General features: G+C 39.9%; 2 protein-coding genes across 6 annotated transcripts; one reads left to right on the top strand and one right to left on the bottom strand.

Annotated features, from left to right (window-relative positions):
- Positions 1-4339: 4339 nt before the first annotated feature.
- Positions 4340-22534, top strand: LOC125471596 (cysteine-rich receptor-like protein kinase 2). 3 transcript variants are annotated; one of them, XM_048572220.1, is made up of 8 exons: positions 4340-4623; positions 5438-6288; positions 6430-6543; positions 14487-14635; positions 14718-14928; positions 15032-15266; positions 15361-15505; positions 15618-16194. In XM_048572220.1, the coding sequence occupies exons 2-8, from the start codon at positions 5529-5531 to the stop codon at positions 15948-15950; spliced, it is 1947 nt and encodes a 648-aa protein (XP_048428177.1). In that variant the 5' UTR covers positions 4340-4623; positions 5438-5528; the 3' UTR covers positions 15951-16194. The 3 variants fall into 3 exon arrangements, with proteins under 3 accessions (XP_048428177.1, XP_048428176.1, XP_048428175.1); XM_048572219.1 differs by lacking the exons at positions 5438-6288; positions 6430-6543; positions 14487-14635; ... (2 more) ...; positions 15361-15505; positions 15618-16194 and adding exons at positions 19455-20314; positions 20456-20569; positions 20711-20850; ... (2 more) ...; positions 21550-21700; positions 21822-22534 and having other exon boundaries at positions 4383-4623; XM_048572218.1 differs by lacking the exons at positions 4340-4623; positions 5438-6288; positions 6430-6543; ... (3 more) ...; positions 15361-15505; positions 15618-16194 and adding exons at positions 17600-17953; positions 19455-20314; positions 20456-20569; ... (3 more) ...; positions 21550-21700; positions 21822-22534.
- On the bottom strand, positions 22137-24241 carry LOC125471599 (2-phytyl-1,4-beta-naphthoquinone methyltransferase, chloroplastic-like). 3 transcript variants are annotated; one of them, XM_048572221.1, is made up of 8 exons: positions 24100-24228; positions 23954-23991; positions 23766-23856; positions 23579-23667; positions 23290-23423; positions 23148-23209; positions 22940-23039; positions 22449-22701 (listed from the first exon to the last, which is right to left on the bottom strand). In XM_048572221.1, the coding sequence occupies exons 2-8, from the start codon at positions 23971-23973 to the stop codon at positions 22601-22603; spliced, it is 597 nt and encodes a 198-aa protein (XP_048428178.1). In that variant the 5' UTR covers positions 23974-23991; positions 24100-24228; the 3' UTR covers positions 22449-22600. The 3 variants fall into 3 exon arrangements, with proteins under 3 accessions (XP_048428180.1, XP_048428181.1, XP_048428178.1); XM_048572223.1 differs by lacking the exon at positions 22449-22701 and adding an exon at positions 22137-22269 and having other exon boundaries at positions 23954-24241; XM_048572224.1 differs by lacking the exon at positions 22449-22701 and adding an exon at positions 22168-22303 and having other exon boundaries at positions 23954-24241.
- Positions 24242-24491: the final 250 nt, after the last annotated feature.

The following is a 24491-nucleotide window of genomic DNA, read 5'->3' as shown; positions in this document are numbered from 1 at the left end:
TGTTGTCGAGGATTGAAAGGCCCATCGAGTTGTGATCTTCGTCTTCTCCATCTTCGAGCGAGATATCTTACTTATGGGCATTACTCGTTTAGTTATCTTCGGCAGCTGTGGGAATACGTTTATGCGGCATGTCTGTTAGAGCTGTTTCATTTTGAATGTCGTCTTTTGGCTCACTCGGCATGTATGCTAATGCTAGATCAAGAGCCTTTTGGCAGGCTGTACAAGTCATTAGCCGAATGTTTCTTATGAAACTCCCGCATGTATTCCAGAGCTTCACCAAGAAACAGCGGGTGGAGATTTCATCGGACTTTAATTAAAGGCTCTTGCGAGGGTAGTGGAGGAAGTTTACTTTCGGCTTCCTTCTGGAAGTGCTCGAGGTGCACTTTCATCTCCCTAGGCCGAAGAAAAAGTTTGATTCACTTATCGAATTCTTTAATTGTGGTTTCAAAATTGCAATCAATCACCTTCTTTCCTTGAAGTAGTTCTGCCATGATCGCCGAAGGTTGTCGGTCATCTTCGTTACCCATCGTTTCTTTTGGCTGCCATGTGCTAGCCTTGGCTGTTTGTCGATGAGCCACACAGTCTATTCTTTGGTGACGACATTTTTTTGACTTGGACAATGCGGTATATACACCGGTAGGGGAGTTGTAATTATACCAATGTTGGTCGCGTGGCTCAGGTGGCTTGAAGGTTCGCCGGTTCGCAGATGAACTTGAATCGCCAGAGTTACGCGCATAATAATCTTCATTGTAAAATGACGCGTTGAGATCAAGTTGCCATCTGGCCGAAGATGACTTGTTATCATGTGTTTGAAGGCCGAGCTTATCGAAGACTTTCTGGCGTTGGCATGCACTTAGCATTTTATGAGATGTTGCTATAGCTGCAAATGCCAGTCGCGGTGCTTCAGCCCGAAGTGGCTTTTCCTTCGGCTTAGTTATGATGACGTTTGATTTGCACCAACTACATAAAACCATCAGCCCGTCAGTTTCCTTCGTGTTTGAATCCGACATTGACTCGACATAAACTGGGTTTGAAAATTACTTGGATGGTTCGTTCGAAAATAGATCAATTTTCAATTGTGGCCAAGAATTTTGTTTTGGGATAAACTCAGCTTTTCCTTTATCCTTGGGTAGATGAGCATCTACCATGCTTACCATTGCAGAAGGGAAATGATCATCGTCAACGATCATTTGTTTCTCAGGAAACTTTAGTTTACCATTATTGATCCAACTTTGGATGGCATCGCAAAATACAACACAATTATTTGTCGTATGCTTGTTCAAGTTGTGGTATTTGCAATACGTTTTTCCTTTCAAATCTTCAGCCTTGGGAATATTATGCCCTGGCCGAAGCTTGATGATTTTTACGAGCAATAACTGGTCGAAGATGGCATCGGCCTTGGTGATGTCGAAAATGTATACCTCTGTCGTTTTGACAGCAGCTTCCACAAGGGTCGAGTGGCATCTTTGGAATTAGCATGAGCCAATGCTTTGCATACGTATGGTTTGTCAATGACTATCTCAGCTGCATCTATACTGGCATATTGGGACTTTTCACATTCTATCGATGCATAACTTACCGTTGGGTTTTTGTATATTGTCCCTCAGGTTGGGAATTTCGAGATTTTCTCTTCTCATAGCAAATAATCATATTGCTCGACATGTTGAGCTAGTTCGTACATATCTTGGAAGTTTGCCCCCAAGAATTTCTTTTTGTACTGCACATCCAGGCCATTCAGAGCAAGCCGAACAAATTCGACTTCAGCGGGTCCAATGTCATGGACTTTATTAACCAAGACTTCGAGCACAGCGCTATTGTCACACATTTCTTCCAATCAGAGGCCTCGTCATCGTCATCACAATCTTAGTCCTTCAATAAAAACGGTTTTCGTCATTCTGGTGAGGATTTTTGTATCACGAGTCTGACCGCCAAGATTAACTTCATTTTCTCAGCGTGTTGTACTTGTGGCTTCGGGTGTCGTGACAGTGGGAATATTTTGTGCTTGTAACAAGCCATCTTGTATTGGGCTTTGGACTGTAGATGGAAGATTAGTCGTTGACTTACCCATAACTGTTTTCTTTTTTACTGACCATGTTTCAATGATCATGAACTTCATAGCTTTAGCAATGAGTCCCACCGAGCGTGCCAAAATGTTGACCCTAAAAACTACCAAGCTTACGTGGCGTGTGCAGGGCATGCCAACTTGTCGGCCGAGGAGTAAAATATGTTGATGTGGCATTGGCCGTGTTATTGACTTCTTGCCCTTGCGATTGCGGCTAAGGAAAGAATACGTCTCGGTTTATGTTCTAGAGCCTAAAGACAAGGCTGCTAGTTTTACGAAGTTCACAAGTCGTCGGCGCCAGGTTCAGTCTTGGTAATTATATTCGTGAGAGTATAAGTACGCCAAACTGGCACCAAACTATATGGACACAAATACTCAAAAGAGATAAATGTCTTGATTGTAAATGTGGTTCGACCGTCAGAGTGCCGAATTTTAAAATGTACTTGCAAATTTCCGATCATAAAGTAACACTCGGCGTTCAATGTGCCGAGCCTAGTAACCTGTAACACCTCACTTTGCCAAGAAGGCTAATGAGATGACCTCTACCAATAAGGACTCGAGAATCCTTATCGACTGAGACTTGGATAATAACCAATCGGTCTTGAAGCAGTGTTGTTTATCCAAATTAAAGGTGCTCCTTAGTCGATTGATTTTACGGCTCCAGTATTGTTTATCCAAACTGAAGATGTCGTCGGTTGCCTTCACAGTGCTGTTTATCCAAACTAAAGATGTGTTGGTGAGTAAAAAAGGGATGAGGAAAAAAAAATCTCAGGGTTGTTGAGAAGCTTTGCGCAGGGCAATTTATGTGTTCATTTGAAGGGGCCTTGAATGATGCATTCTCTTCTTTATTTATAGCAGTGAACTAGAAATGTACGCAGATTAGAACTCCTCAACCCTCTTCATAGCCAAACTAGAAATGTACTCGGATTAGAACTCCTTAACCTAATCTGAGAAGGTTTCAACCAATCCTAACCCCTATTAGACTTTGAACCAAGCTCCATAATGAACCAAATTCATCTCCTAATTCTAAACATCTTTAGCTTTAAGATTCCTTGTTGCATCAAGGTTCGACCACCTCACCCTTATCTAAACCAATCTTCCTTGTAACAGGATTCAGCCGATCTTGAGTGGATGGCCCGTGACAAGATTCTAGATAAATGCTACTGGGCCGAGAATGATTCTAAGCTCGGCTCAAAATATTATTTTGGGCCCAAACATAACTTAAAAAATACAATTTTCCACCACTTATATAAAAACACATGGTGTACCATCCGTGTTCCGGTCACAATGAAAATTTTCTCCTACTTACTGGAATGGGGAAGTTATGAATCAAATAACGGAAAACATTGTTTAGTATAACCCTTATCCCAATACAAAATAACAGGTACAAGACTAGCTTACCATGGAGCTTATAATAATCTAATTGATGCTAAAATCTTATTTGGCCAATTTGCTGGAACTAGAGTGTTTTTACCAAGAATCTCTTCAAAGACCACAGAAAGCATTAAACTCCCATTTGAACTGATGAGAAAACAGTTTCATGTGAAATTGAGTTTTGCACTAACCATGTTGTGTACAAAGATATTTGGCTTCCATTAAATATATGATAAGGTTACATTCATTCTTTTGATATTTAATTTACTTTTCAAATCCACATACATAAATACATTTAAATTGTATAAGTCGCGTGTAAAACATTGGAATTACAAAAGAGCCTTTTGCACGAACATGACCGCGTGCAGGGAGACTAGTGTATATATAAAGCCAATGGAAAAGGTGAATAGTGATTTTGGTGTCATCAAGCTTCAACAAAAAATATTTGGAAAAAATGCCCCCAAGACAAAAAACTTCAAAGGCATCCCAAAATAATGCATCAAATAAGGCATGGATATTTTTGTCATTTTAATAGTATTTTTTTAACAATTAATTTTTTTGTGGTTTTTTTTTATTTTAAATAGTACGTCACAATAGGCTAATAATAATGTAATTCAATTTCTCTATTTTTAAATACGTTCAAAACATCATAATAGGTGGATTCGGTGCACATTGCAGTGCACAAAGACATTCGGGAAAAACTCCTTGAAACACCCCCACAAAGGCTAGTCTAGTAGTCTTACATCAACATACCCCAATCTCCTTAAATCAAGGAGTTGACAAGAAGTAAAAAGCTTACATCAATCTCCTTAAATCAAGGGGAAAAAGACCACCATTCCTTCAATATCCTCCTCCTACACACATATATGTATTCATATTTGAGTGTGTGTGTGTGTAGCTGTCGGCTTTTCAGTCCAACACCGCGTAGTTTCCACTTTCTCCTTCCTCAGTCTTCAGTCTTTTGATTTGAAAGTTTGATGTTGAATAGCAAAGAGGAAACTTTTCCAGTACAGTCCTAGATCACTCTTGACTTCTCATCTGAACATATTCCAAATTCTTCGAGTTGGCTTTTCTCTCTTTAGCTAGCTAATTCATTTCACAATAGCAGAAGCCAGAAGTCCTCGATTAAGCTTCTCACCTCACCTGCAGGAACTCATAGTTTCACTGATCCAATGCAAAAACAAAAGGTACGTGTACATACATACATACATACATATATATATATATAGGTCTCGTGTTTAAGGAAAAAATCCAATTTTCATGCACTCAAAACTTTGCCTACAACTTCTTCATTCTTTTCTTCTCTCATGGATTGATTTCTGAACCAAATCCTGGTACGAATTCCTTGACAGTTTAGTTATATACATATTTCTATCTGCAATTCATACCCTTTATTTATGATATAAATCGAAAAAATTCAATTATAATCCTGTCTATTCCTGCTGGCTGCAGCTAAGTAAAATCCTTTATTTTTGCATTTATTAGCTGTTCAGTCTAGGTGCCTCTATTGATGACTGCCGATGCTCTCGTGTTTCTCAAGCAAGCTAATCTGAACAGATGGACAATATGTTAATATATATCATATCAATATTAATATTATAGTGTCAAGTGTATCATTTCGAACATGACATTGTATTATCAGTTCGAGTTGTCCCAGGGGCATCTCAGGGCGTAGGTAAGTCTACCTCCAGTTTCAAGAGGCCGATCACAGAAACGTTTCTTGTTTAAATTGTCTGTGAAAATGTAAACACGCAGGAAGAAACTTGGGACTGCAAACTGCAAACCCTGCAACAAGTTTTGCCTTTTGGGTACAAACCCAAATCCAAGACCTGCCCTTTTGACTTTAAGGACGGTGCCTAAATCTCATTGCAATTTATCCACTTCAAAACAAGTTTGGTTTTAGTTTGTTTTTATCTTTTCTTTTTCGCCCAGGTTGTATTGCTGCTTTTGTGCCATCTGTCCTTCTGTAACCCCTAATTCCCCCATTTGCCCAATTGACAGCAATCCTTATTTCTTCCACGACATTCCTTCATATAAATTTGGATGGAGGCAGCTGCAAACTAAATCAAAGTTCCAATTCATCCCAAAAAAAATGAAGAAATGCAACGCTTCAGTTCTTTCCCAACATTTGCTTCTCCTGAAGATCCTGCTGTTACTAGGAATGACTGTCGGAGATCCAAGAACGAAGACGGTCCAAGTAATGTGCGGCAACCAACTTGAGCACAACACAACCGTGTTTGTTCCGAATGTTGCCAGCACGATGCAAAACATCAGTGAACAAATGCGAACTTCCGGCTTCGGAGTGGCAGTCACCGGTTCAGGCCCCAACACCGACTACGGCCTAGCTCAATGCTACGGAGACCTTTCTCTTCCAGACTGTGTGCTATGCTACGACAAGGCGCGTACAGTGCTTCCCCAATGTTTTCCTTACACTGCGGGTCGGATTTTTCTCGACGGTTGCTTCATGAGGTCCGAAAACTATAGCTTTTACGAGGAGTTTAGAGGATCGGAAGACAGGGTTGAGTGTGGGAACACGATGAGGAAGAGTTCGGCGTTTGGAGACTCGGCAAGGCAGGTTGTGAAGCGTGCGGTTGAGTCTGCGCCAAGCAACCGAGGATATGCAAGGGGTGGGGTGAGCGTGAGTGGGACGGAAAACGAGTCAGCTTATGTGTTGGCTGATTGCTGGAGAACTTTGGATGAGAGCTCTTGCAGACAGTGTTTGGAAAATGCATCTGCATCAATGTTGGGATGCTTGCCTTGGTCCGAGGGGCGAGCGTTGTACACCGGGTGCTTCATGAGGTATTCAGACACAGATTTTCTCAACAAGGAAATGGGAAATGGAAGCTCCAGAGGTACATGAAATTTCTACCCCTTCTATTTAACATAGGTTCCCTTTAATCACTTTAAGCGAGGGGATGGTAGGGTGCTTCGGTGGTTCGAGACTGAGCCTGGTGTGTAGGTTTGCTCGCCTAATCTTCGGAACTTTGTTGCAGGTACCACAATTGTCATAGTTGTTTCAGTTGCCAGCTCCTTGGTAATTTTGGTAGTTGGAGTAGCCATTGGATTTTATATCTGGAAGCACAGATATATGCAAAAGAAAAGAAGAGGTAAAAGAAGAAAGAATGCTTTCCAATGTGTTTTCTGTTCTTCTCATTCAGAGGTATATATACAATCATATACAATCCTAACATAATAAGGAAAGAATAAATACAATTGATTACAAGAAATACACCCCAAACTAGGAAACCCAAGATAAGGGATCCCTCAATCGTAGGAATCCCAATACAAGTCAACACTCCCCCTCAAGTTAATGCACATATGTCGCACATGCCCAACTTGTCTAGAAACCTCGAGAACTTGTTGCTAGAAACCGCCTTAGTGAGAATGTTCACTACTTGGTCTTCAGTTCTTATGGAAGGAACCTCAATTACGTTAACGTCCAACTTTTCCTTAATAAATAAGTTGTCAACCTCACATGTTTGGTCCGATCATGTTGCACTAGATTATGAGCAATATCACGAGCCGCTTTATTGTCATAGAATAACTTCATTGGCTAAGTATGTTTGACCCCCAAATCTTGTAACAGAAACTTAAGCCACAAGATTTCACAAATACCAAGTGCCATACCTTCTATATTCGGCTTCTGCGCTTGACCTTGCTACTACATTTTGCTTCCTTCTTCTCCACGTTACTAGATTTCCCCCAACAAAGGTGAAATATCCGGATGTTGAGTGCCTATCATTCGCCAATCCTGCCCAGTCAGCATCCGTATAACCCTCAACTCTGAAATGTCCATTTTTTTGAAACAGAATTCCTTTACCTGGACTTCCTTTTAAGTAACTCAATATTCTCATAACAGCACTCATATGTTTTTCTCCTGGATTGTGCATATATTGACTAACTACACTTAATGCATGAGCAAGATCCACCTTAGTATAAGCCAAATATATTAATCTTCCCATTAACCCTTGGTACCTCCCTTTATCAATGGGTACCTGGTTATGATCAACACCCAGCTTCATCCCTTCTGCCAATGAAGTAGTCACCAGCTTGCATGCCGACATACCAGTTTCTTCCAACAAGTCAAGGATGTACTTCCTTTGTGACAGAAATATCCCGGACTTGCATCTTAACACTTCAATCCCAAGAAAATATTTTAAAGAACCGAGATCTATCATTTTGAATTCCGTGGACAAATATTTCTGCAAGGCTGCTTACTCAACGGGGTCGTTACCGATAATCACCTTATCATCCACATATACAATGAGAGCTGTAATCTTTCCATTCTGAAGTTTTAGGAATAATGTGTGATCCCAATTACTCTGCCTATAACCGAATGCTCTTATAGACTTAGTGAACCTACCAAACCAAGCTCTCGAAGACTGCTTCAATCCATACAATGACTTCCTAAGCCTACATACCTTTTGTTTTCGCAAGCTCGGATCATTACACCCTGGTGGAAGGTCCATGTAAATCTCATCAGTTAGATCTCCATGGAGGAATGCATTTTTTACGTCGAATTGTTGCAATGACCAATCTAAGTTCACAGCTAAGGGTAGTAGAACAAGTATTGTATTGATTTTGGCCACTAGTGCAAATGTATCAGTGTAGTCGATGCCATATTTCTGTGTATACCCATTCGCCATCAATCTCGCTTTAAAGCGATCTACTCTTCCATCCACTTTGTATTTCACTGTATAGACCCATTTGCATCCCACAGGTTTCTTTCCGGCTGGCAAGTCAGTTATTTCCCAGGTAGCATTCTTCTTCAATGACCTCAATTCCTCGTTCATTGCATATTTCCAATGGAAATCCGCCAAGGCTTCCTGCACACTGTTAGGAATAGCTACAATAGATAATTGATATACAAATGACTTATTTGATTCAGACAGGTGATGGGTAGACACATAATTACTTAATAGATATCTCACTCTTGAATCAGAATTTGGTTTACTCGCGAAATACTTGTGTTTACGCTTAGGATCTACCTCGTAAATGGGTTTAGGAATACCTCGATTAATACGCTCGGGAAGGCGATGAAGTGAAGGCGCATCCGCTGCTCAGTTTCATTTAAAACCATAAGCTGCAACTCCCTTTCAAGCACAGAACTCGTGGGCATATTTTTCTCCCGAGCCACAGGGCCAGTTCCTGGTTCGCTGCCTGCTATTCGGTAAGTCGATCAGTGGGTTGTTGTTCAGTCAATCGCCGATCAGTGGGTTGTTGTTCAGTCAATCGTTGGTCAGTGGGCTGCTATTCAGTGGCCTACTAATCACCAAAGGTCGTAGGCTCCAAATATGGTACTTACACTTCATGCAACTCCACAAGGAAATAATAAAAAAACTGAACTTCATCACCTCGATACTCCCCCTGAAGTGATGATGGTGGTGGAACTAAAAAACATTTCATTCTCATGGAAAATCACATCTAGAGGTATAAACATCTTCTTAGTTGGAAAATGATAACAACGATGTCCCTTTTGGGTAGAGGCATAACCCAAAAACACACAACGAAAGGCTCGAGGCTCAAGTTTACTTTTCCGTTGGGGATGATAAAGGTGAACAAAAGCAAAGCACCCCAAGACCCGCGGGGGGAAGATTTAGAATTGATGGGTAACTAGTCTGAGCCATAAGGGCTTGAAACAGTGTCTGGAAGTCAAGAGTGCAAGAAGGAAGACGATTGATAAGATAGGTTGCGGACGTGAGTATTTCACCCGACTAATGTAGATGAAGATGTGCCTCAATAAGCGAGGCATAAACCACTTCTAACAAGTGTCTATTTTTTCGTTTGGCAACCCCATTATGTTGAGGAGTATACGGGCACGTGGTCTGATGAACAATACCATGCATATCAAGGAAGGAACGAAGTTCCATATTAACATACTCTCCACCATTGTCATTTCGAAGAACCTGGATATTCATGTTGTACTAAACACCAACAATTTTATGGAATTTTTGAAAGGTTGAACTAACTTCATTTTTCGACTTTAACAAACTAACCTAAGTCATTCTTGTACAATCGTCAATAAAAGTGACAAACCAGTGAGCACCACCAAAAGTAGCTATTTTCAAGGGACCCCACACATCATAAACAGAACGGGACTCTTATTTAAACTTGGAGGAAAAGAAGTTCGATGGCTTTTAGCCAAATCACAAACATCACACTTAAACTGAGAAACATCGTTCTTAACAAAAAAATTGGAAAATAACTTATGCAGGTAACCAAAAGAAGTATGCCCAAGGCGCCGGTGCCACATCCAGATGCCCGACACTTTATTAGTATCCCCTTGAGAATCCTCCATGGAAAGAGCTTGTCCAGATGTCCTTAAAAACAACAAAATAGGGCCAAAAAATAACCAAATAGTATAAGGCAATGGTTATTTGGGTAACAGATAACAAATTATAATTTAAAAAGGGAACCACAAGAACGATGTCAAGTTTCATGGTATCAGAAAGGGCAACCGTGCCTTCCCCGATAACCGGGGTGGCATCCCCATTGGCAACATTGACCATGGTTTGTGTGGAGGTTTTTAGGGATGGAACCTGTCTAGAATCACAAGTCATATGTTCGGTAGCTCCGGAATCAATTATCCATGTATTATTTGTAACAGGAGTCCAAATATTTAGTGCCTTACCATCAATACTATCTGCCGCAACAATCATGGCAGAAGCCTTGTTCGCTATTTCATCTAAATCATTCTTGGTTTCTACAATGAAGACTCGAGATTTGTTGTAGTGAGGATCACAGGTCTTATCCCAATTCTTGGGTTATCCAATCAGCTCAAAGCAGCAGCTCTTAGAGTGTCCTATTATGCCACAGTGTGGGCACTTACCTTGGGGATGGTCCCGGCTTGTCTAGCTAGGGCAAGTTTTTCCTAGTGGATTTTGTGACCCTGCTCAATCTGACCATGAGTCTTTGCTGCCATAGCAGCAGGTTCATTCTTGTCAACTTCCGTCTTCATTGCTTCCTTTCAATCGGCTTCACGACAAACATAGACATAAAAGGCCTGAAACCTAAGCAGGGGATCCTTCTGCAACACTTATCCACGAACCTAATCAAACACATCATCAAGGCCACCAAGAAACACATAGACTCGTTGTCTCTCGGTGGATTTGTGAAACGTTTGAATGTCGTTCTCACACTTCATGGACACCTTATTAAAGTGATTCAATTCCTGGAAAATCTCAGTTAGTTCCCCGAAATACGTAGCTAAAGGTCGGCCATTCTGACAAAGACGTGATGCCTTCTGATTCAAAGAATAAATTCGAGCCTCGTCATTCTCATCAAAGTAGACTACCTTAAGAGTGTCTCAAATCTCATTCGAAGTAGATAACTGAATGTGTCGTTTCATAATCTCCGACTTCATTGAAGACAATAGCCAACTCTTAATTCTCTAATCTTCAAAGAACCAATCATCGTATTTAGGATCGTCTTCGTTAGGTGCCTTGATAGACCCAAAAAGATACCCCATCTTCTTCCTTCCAGCGATATGAATTTGAATGAGAGGAGCCCATAAATCATAGTTCTTCTCATCCAATACCATACCAATGTTGAAACTAGAATTATCCGACTGCACCATAATTGGAGCAGTAGCAGGAACAAACACAGAACCAGTCGCCTTTTCTTGAGCCATCTATCTTGCCGTTGATAGAACTCAAAACCTGCAGCATTGTGATGGGAATCTGGAACAAGGGAACAGATTGACAGAAAATTGGGCAGCAACAACTCTAAGTTGCTCGCTGCAATTAATCAAGGACGGGCAACAACTCGAACAGCAACAACATTAAGTCGTTCACTGTTTACGTCGGAACAGAGGCACAACAAAAGTGTGCTGAGCACAGCAATACCAACCCAATTAGGGCTCGATGTTTTTCTCTAACTCGGCTCTGGTGCCAAGAAGAAAGAATGTTTTCCAATGTGTTTTCTATTCTTCTCATTTAGAGGTATATATAAAATCATATACAATCCTAACATAATAAAGAAAGAATAAATACAATTGATTACAAGAAATACACCCCAAACTAGGAAACCCAAGATAATAGGAATCCCTCAATCGTAGGTATCCTAATACAAATCAACAGTAAAAAGCTAGTAGAAAGTCTGCAATGCTATCAAATTGCATTGCTTCAATGGTGAAATTAAAAGAACATCTGTGATGGACAAAATGCTATCAGAAACGCTAAATCCCACTTCCACAGCACAAATCCAACACACTCTCTCCCATTTTTGCTCTGTAACCCAAAATTCAAAAACTTGAAATTCAGAGACCCAAATATACATACATACATACATATTTTATATATATATATATATATATATATATATATATATAATAGAGCAAAAAAATAGTTAATTTTAAGTTTTACATGAAACTGCTATTCTTTTCCATATTCAATGCTAACCCAAGCTCAATAAATCATTTAACTAAAAATTATTTAAAAAATCAGAAGATAAATATTTAGGCAGATTAATCTCCTCTCTATTAATTAATAAAACACTTATTGTCAACCAAAACCCTATGAAATTACCAGTTTAACCCTCTAATTAAAACACAACATGAATAAGAAATATGGAGCAGAAATGTAATTTCACACAACCAAATTTTGCTTTTTTATTTCAAAATCTTACCTACATGTAATCATAACTAGGGGTGCAACTTGGGTTGGGCCAACCCGAATCCGTCCATGTCCAATCTGATTTTAAACCCAAGCAAGCGGGTTTTTTTTAAGTTATAACCCGTCCGAACCCAATCCGATTTCAACCTGTTCATTGAATAGGTTGGGTTGGGTTGGGTTGATCATTTACCCGTTCATCCCCAACCCGATCACTATCTCATTTTCTTTTGCAACACCACTTGTTTCCTCCTCAGTTTTTGCTGCTTCTGCTGGCGATGGCGGCGGCTCTACCGTTTCCTCAGTCACAATGAATGTTGAGACCTTCTCGAACACACAGAAAACTGGATCTGAAACATATGCTGGCCCATATTTTGAAGAGGCTTGTGATACTGTTTGGGATCTTAGGACTTTTGTTCATGCAAATATAGATTCAACCCAATTAATTAAATAATTAAAACACAAGAATTTTTGAAGAATTAAACCCAAAAATCGTTGAATATGATTTAAATAATTTACATACCAATTTTAGCCAACTCTTCAAGGAACTTGTGGACTGCAGCTGAGTACTTCTTCAACTCTGACTCCTTGCCGTCCTTAACCAAAATCTGTTAAAAGAAAAGGCTCGGCAATCCAAACCCAACCCAAGTAAATCCAAACCAAATTAAACCCGAGCCCAAATAAACCCAATTAAAACCCAACCCGAACCTGATTCCGAATTGTAAAAGTTGGGTTAGGATTGGGTTGACCTTCTAACCCGCCTGAGTTGCACTCCTAATCCTAACATATCTCTAATTAAAAAACTTTAAAAATAATAAAAACTTCCCACTTCCACATTCTCTATCACTCTCTTCCTCTCTCCTTCTATTTCAAAAACAAAAATAAAAATTTTCTCACACACTTTGCGTGTGCCAATATGCTAGTTATTAACAAAGAAATAAAAAGTAACTACAATTTAAAAATTAAAACAATAATAAAAATAATAAAAAAAGGAGAGGAATCAAACGTTGTCGTAGACAAAGGCAATGTGGTTGAAGAGCGTTTGGCGTTCGGTGAAGGATCGGACCGGACTGCGTATGAACCGAGAAATGGGTAGGCACGGATCGGCTGAGAATGGAAGATGTAACTGAAGCGAAGCCATGTTAGTTAGTGTCAGTTACTGAAACAACAACTGGGAGACACTCCTTCTGAGATCAGTGATCAGATAAGAGGGCCTAATTCATGAGAGTTGGAATTCGGTAAATTATGGGTTGTCAATTCTACAGTAAGCCTAATGTTAGTAAGCAATATCAGTCTGAGCCCAATAATGATGCATGGACTCAAATTAAAGGCGTAGGCTGACATGGGCTAACCAACCATAAACTACTTTGTTCTTCAAAATTTTATGACGTGTTTACTTACTTGAATGGGGAAGTTATGAATCAGATAACGGAAAAGGATAAAAAGCTATAGGATCAGCTGTCACATCCCGGCCTGGCCCCCCACCACATCCTGGACTCAACTCCACCGTAGCACGATATTGTACGCTTTAGGCCCCTACCACACCCTCACGGTTTTGTTTCTGGGTACTCACACGAGAACTTCCCAATGGGTCACCCATCTTGGGAATGCTCTCGCCCCTTTCTCGCTTAACTTCGGAGTTCCAATGGAACCCGAAGTCAGTGAGCTTCCAAAAGACCTCGTGCTAGGTAAAGACGGGAATGTACATATAAGGATCACTCCCCTGGGTGATGTGGGATCTAACAATCCACCCCCCTTAGGGGCCCGACGTCCTCGTCGGCACACCACGGCCAGGGTTCGGCTCTAATACCAAATTGTCACATCCCGGCCCAGGCCCCCACCACATCTCAAGCTCGACTCCACTGTATCATGATATTGTCCGCTTTGGGCCCCTACCACACCCTCACGGTTTTATTTTTGAGAACTCACACGAGAACTTCCTAGTGGATCACCCATCATGGGAATGCTCTCGGCCCTTTCTCGCTTAATTTCGGAGTTCCAATGGAACCCGAAGCCAGTGAGCTCCCAAAAGGCCTCGTGCTAGGTAGGCATGGGAATATACATATAAGGATCACTCTCCTAGGTGATGTGGGATATAACATCAGCCCCTTTTTAATTGACATATTTCCTGATTTTTCAAGTATACATTTTTTTTTTTAGTACATCGATATTTTTACACTAAGGGGGATGGGGAATTCGGCTAAGCCACACAATGAGCAGTCTAATTTGGTATCAAATTCGCTATCCACGAGATTCAAACTTAAGACCTCTTACTTGTAAGCGAAGAAGAATACCACCGCACCGTAATACTGAATGGCCTTTTCAAGTATACATTAACACAACAAATTACATGCTTGCTGAAAAGTAATGAATTGGAGAAGGAATACGTGTTCTAACTTTAAGCATTGGATTAAATTTGTATTCTTGTTTTAATTTCACAGCTGCTTCAGAGAAAAAGCAATTCGGAGCTCTGTTTGCCACTGTGAATAAGTCCCAACTTAATTTTTCATACGAAGTTCTCGAGAAGGCCACAAATTACTTTCATGATACCAACAAGCTTGGACAAGGAGGATCTGGCTCAGTGTATAAGGTAATTTCTCCCTTCGTTCTGCGCAGGTATCATATTTCATTATATGGAATTAACTTGGGAATTTCCTTTATTTTACACACAGGGAGTTCTGCCGGATGGAAATGTTATTGCCATAAAGAGGCTGTTCTTCAACACAAGGCAATGGGTGGATCATTTCTTCAACGAAGTTAATTTGATCAGCGGAATTCATCATAAAAATCTTTTAAAGCTGTTGGGGTGCAGCATTACAGGCCCCGAGAGCCTTCTTGTTTATGAGTATGTCCCAAATCAAAGCCTTCATGATTATTTTATTGGTAATTTTCTCTTCTCCATCCTATTTTCGATAAGACAATTTGGTTTTTCGCATCATCAGTTCATTTTCGCATTCTTACAGTTCATCCCTTTATGAATTCTCAGTGAAAAACAATGTGGAGCCACTGAGGTGGGATTTGAGGTATAAAATCATACTGGGAACAGCTGAGGGCTTGGCCTACCTTCACGAAGAATCGAAATTGAGGATCATTCATAGGGATATAAAACTGAGCAACATTCTGCTCGACAAGGAATTCAATGCAAAGATTGCTGATTTCGGACTTGCTAGAATGTTCCCTGAAGATAAAACTCACATAAGCACTGCCATTGCTGGCACACTGTAAGTTGCGCCTGCCTGTTTTCGTTTTTATTTTCTGCTCCAAAGACTTGTGTATCGTTTCTAACATAGAAGAATACTAAATTTTCTTGCTTAGAGGTTATATGGCTCCGGAGTATGCCGTTCTTGGCAAGTTGACCGAGAAGGCAGATGTTTACAGTTTTGGAGTTCTTGTCATCGAAATCATCTGTGGAAGGAGGAACAATTCTGTCTTTTCAAATTCGACTTCAATCCTGCAGATGGTAAACAAAATTGTTTCTCTTGCATATCTGCTAAATTTATATTTCGTGACCAAATTTTCACATCCACTTTCAGTAATCATAATTTAACCTTCTTTTATCTCATTTCATAAAGACTTGGGATCTTTATGGAACTTGTAGGTTACGTGAAGCTGTCGATCCACTCCTAGGAGGTAAGTTTGAAAATGAAGAAGCATCTCGGTTACTTCAAATAGGGTTACTTTGTGTGCAAGCTTCAGCAGAGCTGCGGCCGGCAATGTCATTAGTCGTAAAAATGCTTACCGAAAATCTTGAGATTCCTCAGCCAACACAACCCCCATTTCTCAATTCTGGTAGCGCAATATTCAACAGGAGAATTCCTTCAGGAAGTCTCAATTCACTGCCCGCGGAGTTTAACACGCAATCTTCGAAGAATAGCATGACCCAAAGCTGGATTGAGCCGAGATGAACATTTTGTATTTGTCATCATCCACAATGTAAATGTTGCGAGTTCGGTTGCTCTATGAGCTTAAGCAATCCCTACAGACTTGTGAATGTCAAATGATCCAACCCCGCAGCTCCTAGAGTCTAATTACAGTCAAAATTTGTGCAACTTCTATATGTTTTAGCAACATGGGTAAGTAGGACTGAATACCTTTTGTAAAATATATGTGGAGAATTATATTATTGATATGCAATCTTTTTATCTTGAAGCAGTACAATTGTCATACTGTCACGTCATCAGTTTTCTCGAAATAAATTTTTCGAGCTTTTGTTTGTATTAGGTAATTTTGGTGTACTTCTCGAATAAAATCAAAATCAGAGTTATCAATTTTTTCATAATAAACTTTTCGAGATTTTGTTTGTATTAGGGAGTTTTGGTGTACTTCTCGATTAAAATCAAAATCAGAGTTACGTAAGTGGAACTCTATTTCTTTATTTTAATGTAATATATATAATTGGTTGAATCAGCATTTTCAAATGTAGGTGAGAATTATACTGAAACAAGTAACCATACTAAAGTCAAAGTTAATACAAAAAATAATCCAAGATTAACAGCTAATCAAGGAATAATGACAATGCCAGCTCTTGGGGTGCACATGCAGATCAAGCTGCAGCTCCTACAATTTTCAAGCACCGCACTGAATCCATCGAATTTTATGGAATAAAATATGATATTATAATTTATCTGGAAAGCACAAAAACTAAATATAATTAGTCTGGCAATTTTTCTCTGCAAAGAGACTGGTTCATAAATTAATTAGATTTGTCTTCTGGGTTAATTTGGTGCGGTGTATACAAATATAATTAGTGATAATGTTGATTAAGATAAACATTCAAATTAAATGACAAATGGTGGGTTAATTTGAAACACCAAGTTGCTATATCTAATAATATATATATATATATATATATATATATATAGTATTAGATAGTTACAATATAACAACAGCAATAACATTAATAGTAGCAACAATTATTTATTATTATCAAAATTCTTCTCCACTTGTTTTTTTTATTTTTATTTCCGCGGGATATTAATTTGTGTGCATCTGTTAATTATTTGGAACGATGATTAAGACTAAATGTCATTGACTTATATTGCAGTGGGTGGTTTGTTTTCACGTTGAATATGTCATCAGTGCCAAAGAGCTCTAGAAAACAAGGCATCAATATGAACATCATCTTCCCATAACAAACTTGTGCTGAGCTAACAGCCTTTGTTGAATTTTGCTGGGGACGAAAAAAAAAAAAAAAAACTGTAATTGGCACTTTAACAATTAGATGTTAAATTTGTCACAAATATATATCATTATCGTCATGCATACGAGTCGTCAGTCAAATTTAATATTCTGTCAATTTTCTAAGCAATGACAAATATCACTAAACCAAAACGAGTTTGTAGTGTGTATGAAAACCTAGCAGCTATTTTACCAAGACAAAAAGAAAAAGCTTCAATTGTCAACTCTCACTTTATTTAACCATGAAAACTAATCCCAGATACATCACAAGAGATTATTATTATTAGGGTAAAACTGTTAAATGGAGACATTCATTTCTCACAACAGTCAAATGCACCAACTACGACCGGACATAGCTATCCCTCCTCCTATACACATACATGTATACACATTTGCGTGCGTGTGTGTGTGTGTGTGTATAGCTGTCGGGTTTTCGGTCCAACACGGCGTAGTTTCCACTTTCTCCTCCCTCAGTCTTCAGTCTTTTGATTTGAAAGTTTGAAGTTGAATAGCAAAGAGGAAACTTTTCCAGTACAGGCCTAGATCACTCTTGACTTCTCATCTGAACATATTCCAAATTCTTCGAGTTGGCATCTCTCTTTAGCTAGCTAATTCATTTCACAACAGCAGAAGCCAAAAGCCAAAAACCAGAAGCCAGAAGTCCTCGATTAAGCTTCTCACCTCACCTGCAGGAACTCATAGTTTCACTGATCCAACGCAAAAACAAAAGGTACGTGTACATATATATATTTATAGGTCTCGTGTTTAAGGAAAAAATCCAATTTTCATGCACTCAAAACTTTGCCTACAACTTCTTCATTCTTTTCTTCTCTCATGGATTGATTTCTGAACCAAATCCTGGTAAGAATTCCTTGACAGTTAAGTTATATACGTATTTCTATCTGCAATTCATACCCTTTATTTAGGATATAACTCGAAAAAATTCAATTGTACCTATTCCCGGTGACTGCAGCTAATATGGACGTAGGGAAAAATCCTTTATTTTTGCATCTATTAGCTGTTCAGTCTAGGTGCCCCTATTGATGACTGCCGATGCTCTCATGTTTCTCGAGCAAGCTGCTCTGAACGGATTGATAATATGTTATTGATAATATGTTAATATCATTGCCGCTGAATAAAAAATGTATCGACATGTTAATAGTATTAATCAATAAATTTTCTACAATACCAGTACAGTATTGATAGTAAGCTGGTGTTAAGCTAGCTGCCTAACATCTTGATTTGAGTACCGGAGACCAGTACAGAACGTCAGCAGTTTAGACGTTGACCGTTAGCTGTTGGTGGCAATTGGCAACGGCGGGCTGGCTGGAGGTCATGGGACCATGGTAGGTAGGGATTGGTGGGGTCTCATGTGCTTGGACATTTATGTGGGTTACAGGGAATCACACCTCCTCCCTCCCTCTATAATTCAATGCCGACCTTTTATCTCTGGAATCGTCTTTCATTCACATTCAATCCAAATTGCGGGGTTCAAAATGGGAATGCTTGTGGGGGCCCATGTGGGACCCACTTGTTGTTATGTTCCGTGCTCTCTTCACCTTATGCCCCTGTCTTTTGTGTAGATTTCATCCAAAAGCCAATTTTCAAGATAGCAACTTTTCTGGGAGGGGCTATACGGTCATGAGAAACTTACAAACACCATTTTATTGTTGACGGGATATCGCCATGACGTTATATTCGAGTCACCATGACGGTATATACGTATCATAAAAATTGTCATTCAATTTTAGAGTAAGAACTTACTTACATTCTAGGATTTCCTCCCTAATCGATCATAAAAGCAATGTGTCTTGTTTCATATCAATATCAATATTAAAGTGTCATGTGTATCGTTTCGAACATGACATTGTATTATCAGTTCGAGTTGTCCCAGTGGCATCTGAGGGCGTAGGTAAGTCTACCTCCAGTTTCAGGAGGCTGATCACAGAAACGTTTCTTGTTTAAATTATCTGTGATAATGTGAACACAAAGGAAGAAACTTGGGATTGCAAACTGCAAATCCTGCAACAAGTTTTGGGTACAAACCCAAATCCAAGACCTGCCCTTTTGACTTTAAGGACGGTGCCTAAATCTCAATGCAATTTATCCACTTCGAAACCAAGTTCGGTTTTAGTTTGTTTTTATCTTTTCTATTTCGTCCAGGTTGTATTGCTACTTTTGTGCCATCTGTCCTTCTGTAACTCCTAATTCCCCCATTTGCCAATTGACAGCAATCCTTATTTCTTCCACGACATTCCTTCATATAAATTTGGATGGAGGCAGCTGCAAATTAAATCAGAGTTCCAATTTCATCCCAAAAAAAAAAAAAAAATGAAGAAATGCAACGTTTCAGTTCTTTCCCAACATTTGCTTCCGCTGAAGATCCTGCTGTTACTAGGAATGGCTGTCGGAGATCCAAGAACGAAGACGGTCCAAATAATGTGCGGCAACCAACTTGAGCACAACACAACCGTGTTTGTTCCGAATTTTGTCAGCACGATGGAAAACATCAGTGAACAAATGCGAACTTCCGGCTTTGGAGTGGCAGTCACCGGTTCAGGCCCCGACACCAACTACGGCCTAGCTCAATGCTATGGAGACCTTTCTCTTCTGGAGTGTGTGCTATGCTACGCAGAGGCGCGTACAGTGCTTCCCCAATGTTTTCCTTACAATGGGGGTCGGATTTTTCTCGACGGTTGCTTCATGAGGTCCGAAAACTATAGCTTTTACGAGGAGTTTAGAGGATCGGAAGATAGGGTTGAGTGTGGGAACACAACGAGGAAGAGTTCGGCGTTTGGAGACTCGGCAAGGCAGGTTGTGAAGCGTGCGGTTGATTCTGCGCCAAGCAACCGAGGATATGCAAGGGGTGAGGTGAGTGTGAGTGGGACGGCAAACGAGTCAGCTTATGTGTTGGCTGATTGCTGGAGAACTTTGGATGAGAGCTCGTGCAGACAGTGTTTGGAAAATGCATCTGCATCAATGTTGGAATGCTTGCCTTGGTCCGAGGGGCGAGCGTTGTACACCGGGTGCTTCATGAGGTATTCAGACACAGATTTTCTCAACAAGGAAATGGGAAATGGAAGCTCCAGAGGTACATGAAATTTCTACCCCTTTTATTCAACATAGGTTCCCTTTAGTCACTTTAAGCGAGGGGAGGGTAGGGTGCTTCGGTGGTTCGAGACTGAGCCTGGTGTGTAGTTTTGCTCGCCTAATCTTCGGAACTTTGTTGCAGGTACTGCAATTGTCATAGTAGTTTCAGTTGTCAGCTCCTTGGTAGTTTTGGTAGTTGGAGTAGCCATTGGATTTTATATCTGGAAGCACAGATATATACAAAAGAAAAGAAGAGGTAAAAAGCTAGTAGAAATTCTGCAATGCTATCAGATTGTATTGCTTCAATGGTGAAATTAAAAGATCATAAGTAATGGACAAAATGGTATATTAAATGTAAGAGATTACCGGACTGCTAAAGAATTTCGGGGTTTTGCAGGATCATATGATGCAGAGAAGTGGGCGAAAACCCTAAACGACAGTAGCTTAAACTTCAAGTACTCAACAATTGAAAAGGCCACGGGGTCTTTTGACGTTGTCAACAAGCTTGGACAAGGAGGTTTCGGAACTGTTTATAAGGTAGTTTGTCTTAAATGTCTGATGCCTCTGTACTCGGAAACTAACCAGGGTTTCTCCTTGCAGGGAGTTCTGGCTGATGGCAGAGAGATTGCAGTGAAGAGGCTTTTCTTCAACAACAGACACAGAGCAGCAGATTTCTTCAATGAAATCAACATTATAAGCAGCGTGGAACACAAAAACTTGGTCAGGTTGTTGGGCTGCAGTTGCTCGGGACCTGAAAGCCTTCTCATCTATGAATACCTACCGAACAGGAGTCTAGATCGCTTCATCTTCGGTGATTACGTAGATTTATGCTAATTTACACAAATCTTAACTAGGTGGTATGTGCATGTTTCTTCATTTCTCTCAATGTTTTTGACAGATCAAGAAAGAGCTAAAACACTTAACTGGGAGAGGAGATATGAGATCATTGTTGGAACGGCAGAAGGTTTAGCCTACCTTCACGACAACTCGAAAACAAGGATCATTCACAGAGACATAAAAGCGAGCAATATACTTTTGGATTCAAGGCTTCGTGCTAAAATTGCAGATTTTGGTTTGGCCAGGTCTTTTGAGGAAGATAAGAGTCACATCAGCACAGCAATTGCAGGAACATTGTAAGCCTATTTATAGTAAATTCATTTTGTGTTATTTTAGCGAAGATAAATGAATAAGACTCCAAAAAAAGTTGAGCTTACCGTTGTTTCTAACCTACCTCAGGGGATACATGGCTCCAGAATACCTAGCTCATGGCCAGTTGACAGAAAAGGCAGATGTCTACAGCTTCGGAGTGCTTATATTGGAGATCATCACTGGAAGGCAGAACAACAGGAGCAAATCTGCAGAGTACTCAGATGGCATAGTTACAATTGTAAATTTCCCAATAAATTCTTCCTTTTCTTCCATTCATAAAACAATTTGATCTTTGAATTTGCAGTATACAGTAGATCCCCATTCTTACTTCGTTGTTCCTGTGTTTTTTGTCCAAACAGACCTGGAAGCACTTTCAAGCAGGGACCGTAGACGAACTGTACGACCCAAATTTAATGTTGCAGAATTGCCATGACAATGTTAAGGATGAGATATTCAGAGTGGTTCAGATAGGACTTCTATGCACCCAAGAGAGTTCCTCTTTACGACCAACAATGTCAAAGGCGCTGCAGATGCTAACAAAGAAGGAGCTGCACCTTCCTGCGCCCACCAATCCACCTTTTATAGATGAAAAGACCATGGAACTCAATGACCACGGCGACGACCAATGTTACCCTCTAAATGCAGATGGTGTTTCTTCAGTTGCGAGTGTTTCACATAGTTCTTTCTATCCAAGGTAATCACAACATGGTGAAAAGTGAAAACGAAGGGTTTCACAAATTCCAGGGCTTGCAACTAAGTTCTCCTATGAAGGAGCTGAGGAATCTCAGGCTGCTACTTGCCCCTGCTCTGCTCAGTCAGAGAATACGTCAAGTTTGAGTAACTGAGATGAAGTACAAATGGCATTCGACGATTTGTAGATATAGCGAGAATGGTAGAGCCAGAGTTCAAAAAAAAGAAAAAAAAATTTCTCAGTTTTCAAAGCCAGACAGTGAGCGATATTTTTGTTCTCATTTGTAGAAGTAAAATTGATCAGAAATGCTCTTAAAGATTGATATTCACAACTATGAAAGAATAATTGAAAAGAAATGTATGAGGCACAACATTTTTCTTATTTCCCGAAGGCACATACTTCGTGTTCACCAAGACACAATTTGAAACAGCATATACATGAATCAAACTATCGTGTGGCTACTAAGTTCCCCATGAGGCTTCTGCCAATCTCATAATATCTGGCATTGGAAAAACCTACGTCTAAAGCCAGGTTCTCCAACTCGTCCTCTGTGTTCACAAAAAGATTTTAAACAAGGAACTAGTAACCTATTATCCGCTTAACCACTCCACTTAACCACTTATTAAGGCCATGCCTAAAGGCCTCCAAACAGAACAATTCCCAAGATTTCATGAAATTTGAAGATACAACGTACAAACACATTAGTACAAAGAGAGCTTAAACAGATAGAAACATCGTGTGGTGCATATGCCATAAAAATAAGGAGTTAAAGCGAGGAAAATGCACCTGTCAGGAATGCCCTGACTGAACTCTTTAAATACTTGTAATCGTCCTCAAGTCCAAAACCAGAAGCCACCGGGACAACAAGATTGTCAATCATCAATTCCTAGCAAATGTTCCTGAAGCATTCAGCACTTATCTGCAACAATAAAAACATAACGGGAAATTGGTGTACGCGTTACAAGGCAAAAACTTACTGTATCTGGTTGAGTACCTGAACTGCAGACACAACTGGATTGGTGCTTTTATTGAAATCACGGATTGATACCCTCGAGCCTGTAATGCCAAGGAAAAATGAGAAAAAAGTAACCTACCCAGAACTACATCATCATCAATCGAAGGCAAGAGAATGGAACCTGCTTTCAAAACTCTAAACATTTCCTCCATGGCCTTATATTTGTCTACTACATTTCTTAGCCCATAACCGATAGTGATGGCATCAAAGTGACGGTCAGAAAACGGCAAATCAGTTGCATCACCTTCAACCCACCTAACAAGATGCAATGCATAACATGATCGATTATTCTCGGTAATGTAATGCTGGTATCTATTAAAGCGTTTCACGTAAAATAAAACATTTCTAAAATCCTGAGTTAGAGTTCAAACATTTTTAGTTGATTGACCACTAGATTTACCAGTGCTCACTCAATGTTCAAGTAGCAGGCTTTCGACTTCAACTTTTGCCGCGAGGAAGCAACTGACAACTGCTCTTTCAAGAAATCGAGACCAATCACCTGCCAATGCAGCCAAATTTTACTATCCCAATCACAAACATCAGCTCATATTCAAATTAAATTACCAATCTTTCAGCCAATTACAACAAAGAACAAACCTTGCCATTGGAGCCAACTTTCTCAGATAAGAGAAACGCTAAATCCCCACTTCCACTGCAAAAATCCAACACACTCTCTCCCATTTTTGCTCTGCAACCCAAAATTCAAAAACTTGAAATTCAGGGACCCAAATATATATATTCCACCAAAAAATAGAGCAAAAAAAATAGTTAATTTTAATGTTTACCCGCTCCACGAAACTGCCATTCTTTTCCATATTCGATGCTGACCCAAGCTCAATAAATCATTTAGCTAAAAATTGTATAAATATTAACAAAGAAAGAAAAAGTGACACTACAATTTAAGAAAAAAAGAGAGAGGAGATAATCGAACGTTATCATAGACGGGCAATGCGGTGGAGGTCCTGGAGGACCGGACCGGACTGCGTCTGAACCGAAAACTGGGTAGGCGCGGACCGGCTGAGAACGGAAGAGCGAAGCCATGACAGTTAGTGTCAGTTACTGAAACAACAACGGGGAGACGCTCGTTCTGAGATCGGTGATCGGATAAGAGGCCCCATTCATGAAAGTTGGAATCCGGCAAATTATGGGTCGTCGGTTCTAAAGTACGCCCAAAGTTGGTAAGCAATATCTGCCTAAGCCCAATAGTGATGCATGGACTCAAATTAGTGGTGTAGGCTCACATGGGCTCACCAATCATAAATCACTTTGTTATTCAAAATTTTATGACGTGTCTACTTACTTGAATGAGGAAGTCATGAATCA

The sequence above is a fragment of a genome, unplaced genomic scaffold (assembly GCF_019419815.1).
Source record: "Pyrus x bretschneideri cultivar Hongxiangsu unplaced genomic scaffold, Pyrus_bretschneideri_v1 Contig6, whole genome shotgun sequence".
Lineage (NCBI taxonomy): Eukaryota > Viridiplantae > Streptophyta > Magnoliopsida > Rosales > Rosaceae > Pyrus > Pyrus x bretschneideri.
The sequence above is the reverse complement of the archived record's forward strand: the minus strand, read 5'-3'. Positions and strand labels throughout refer to the sequence as shown.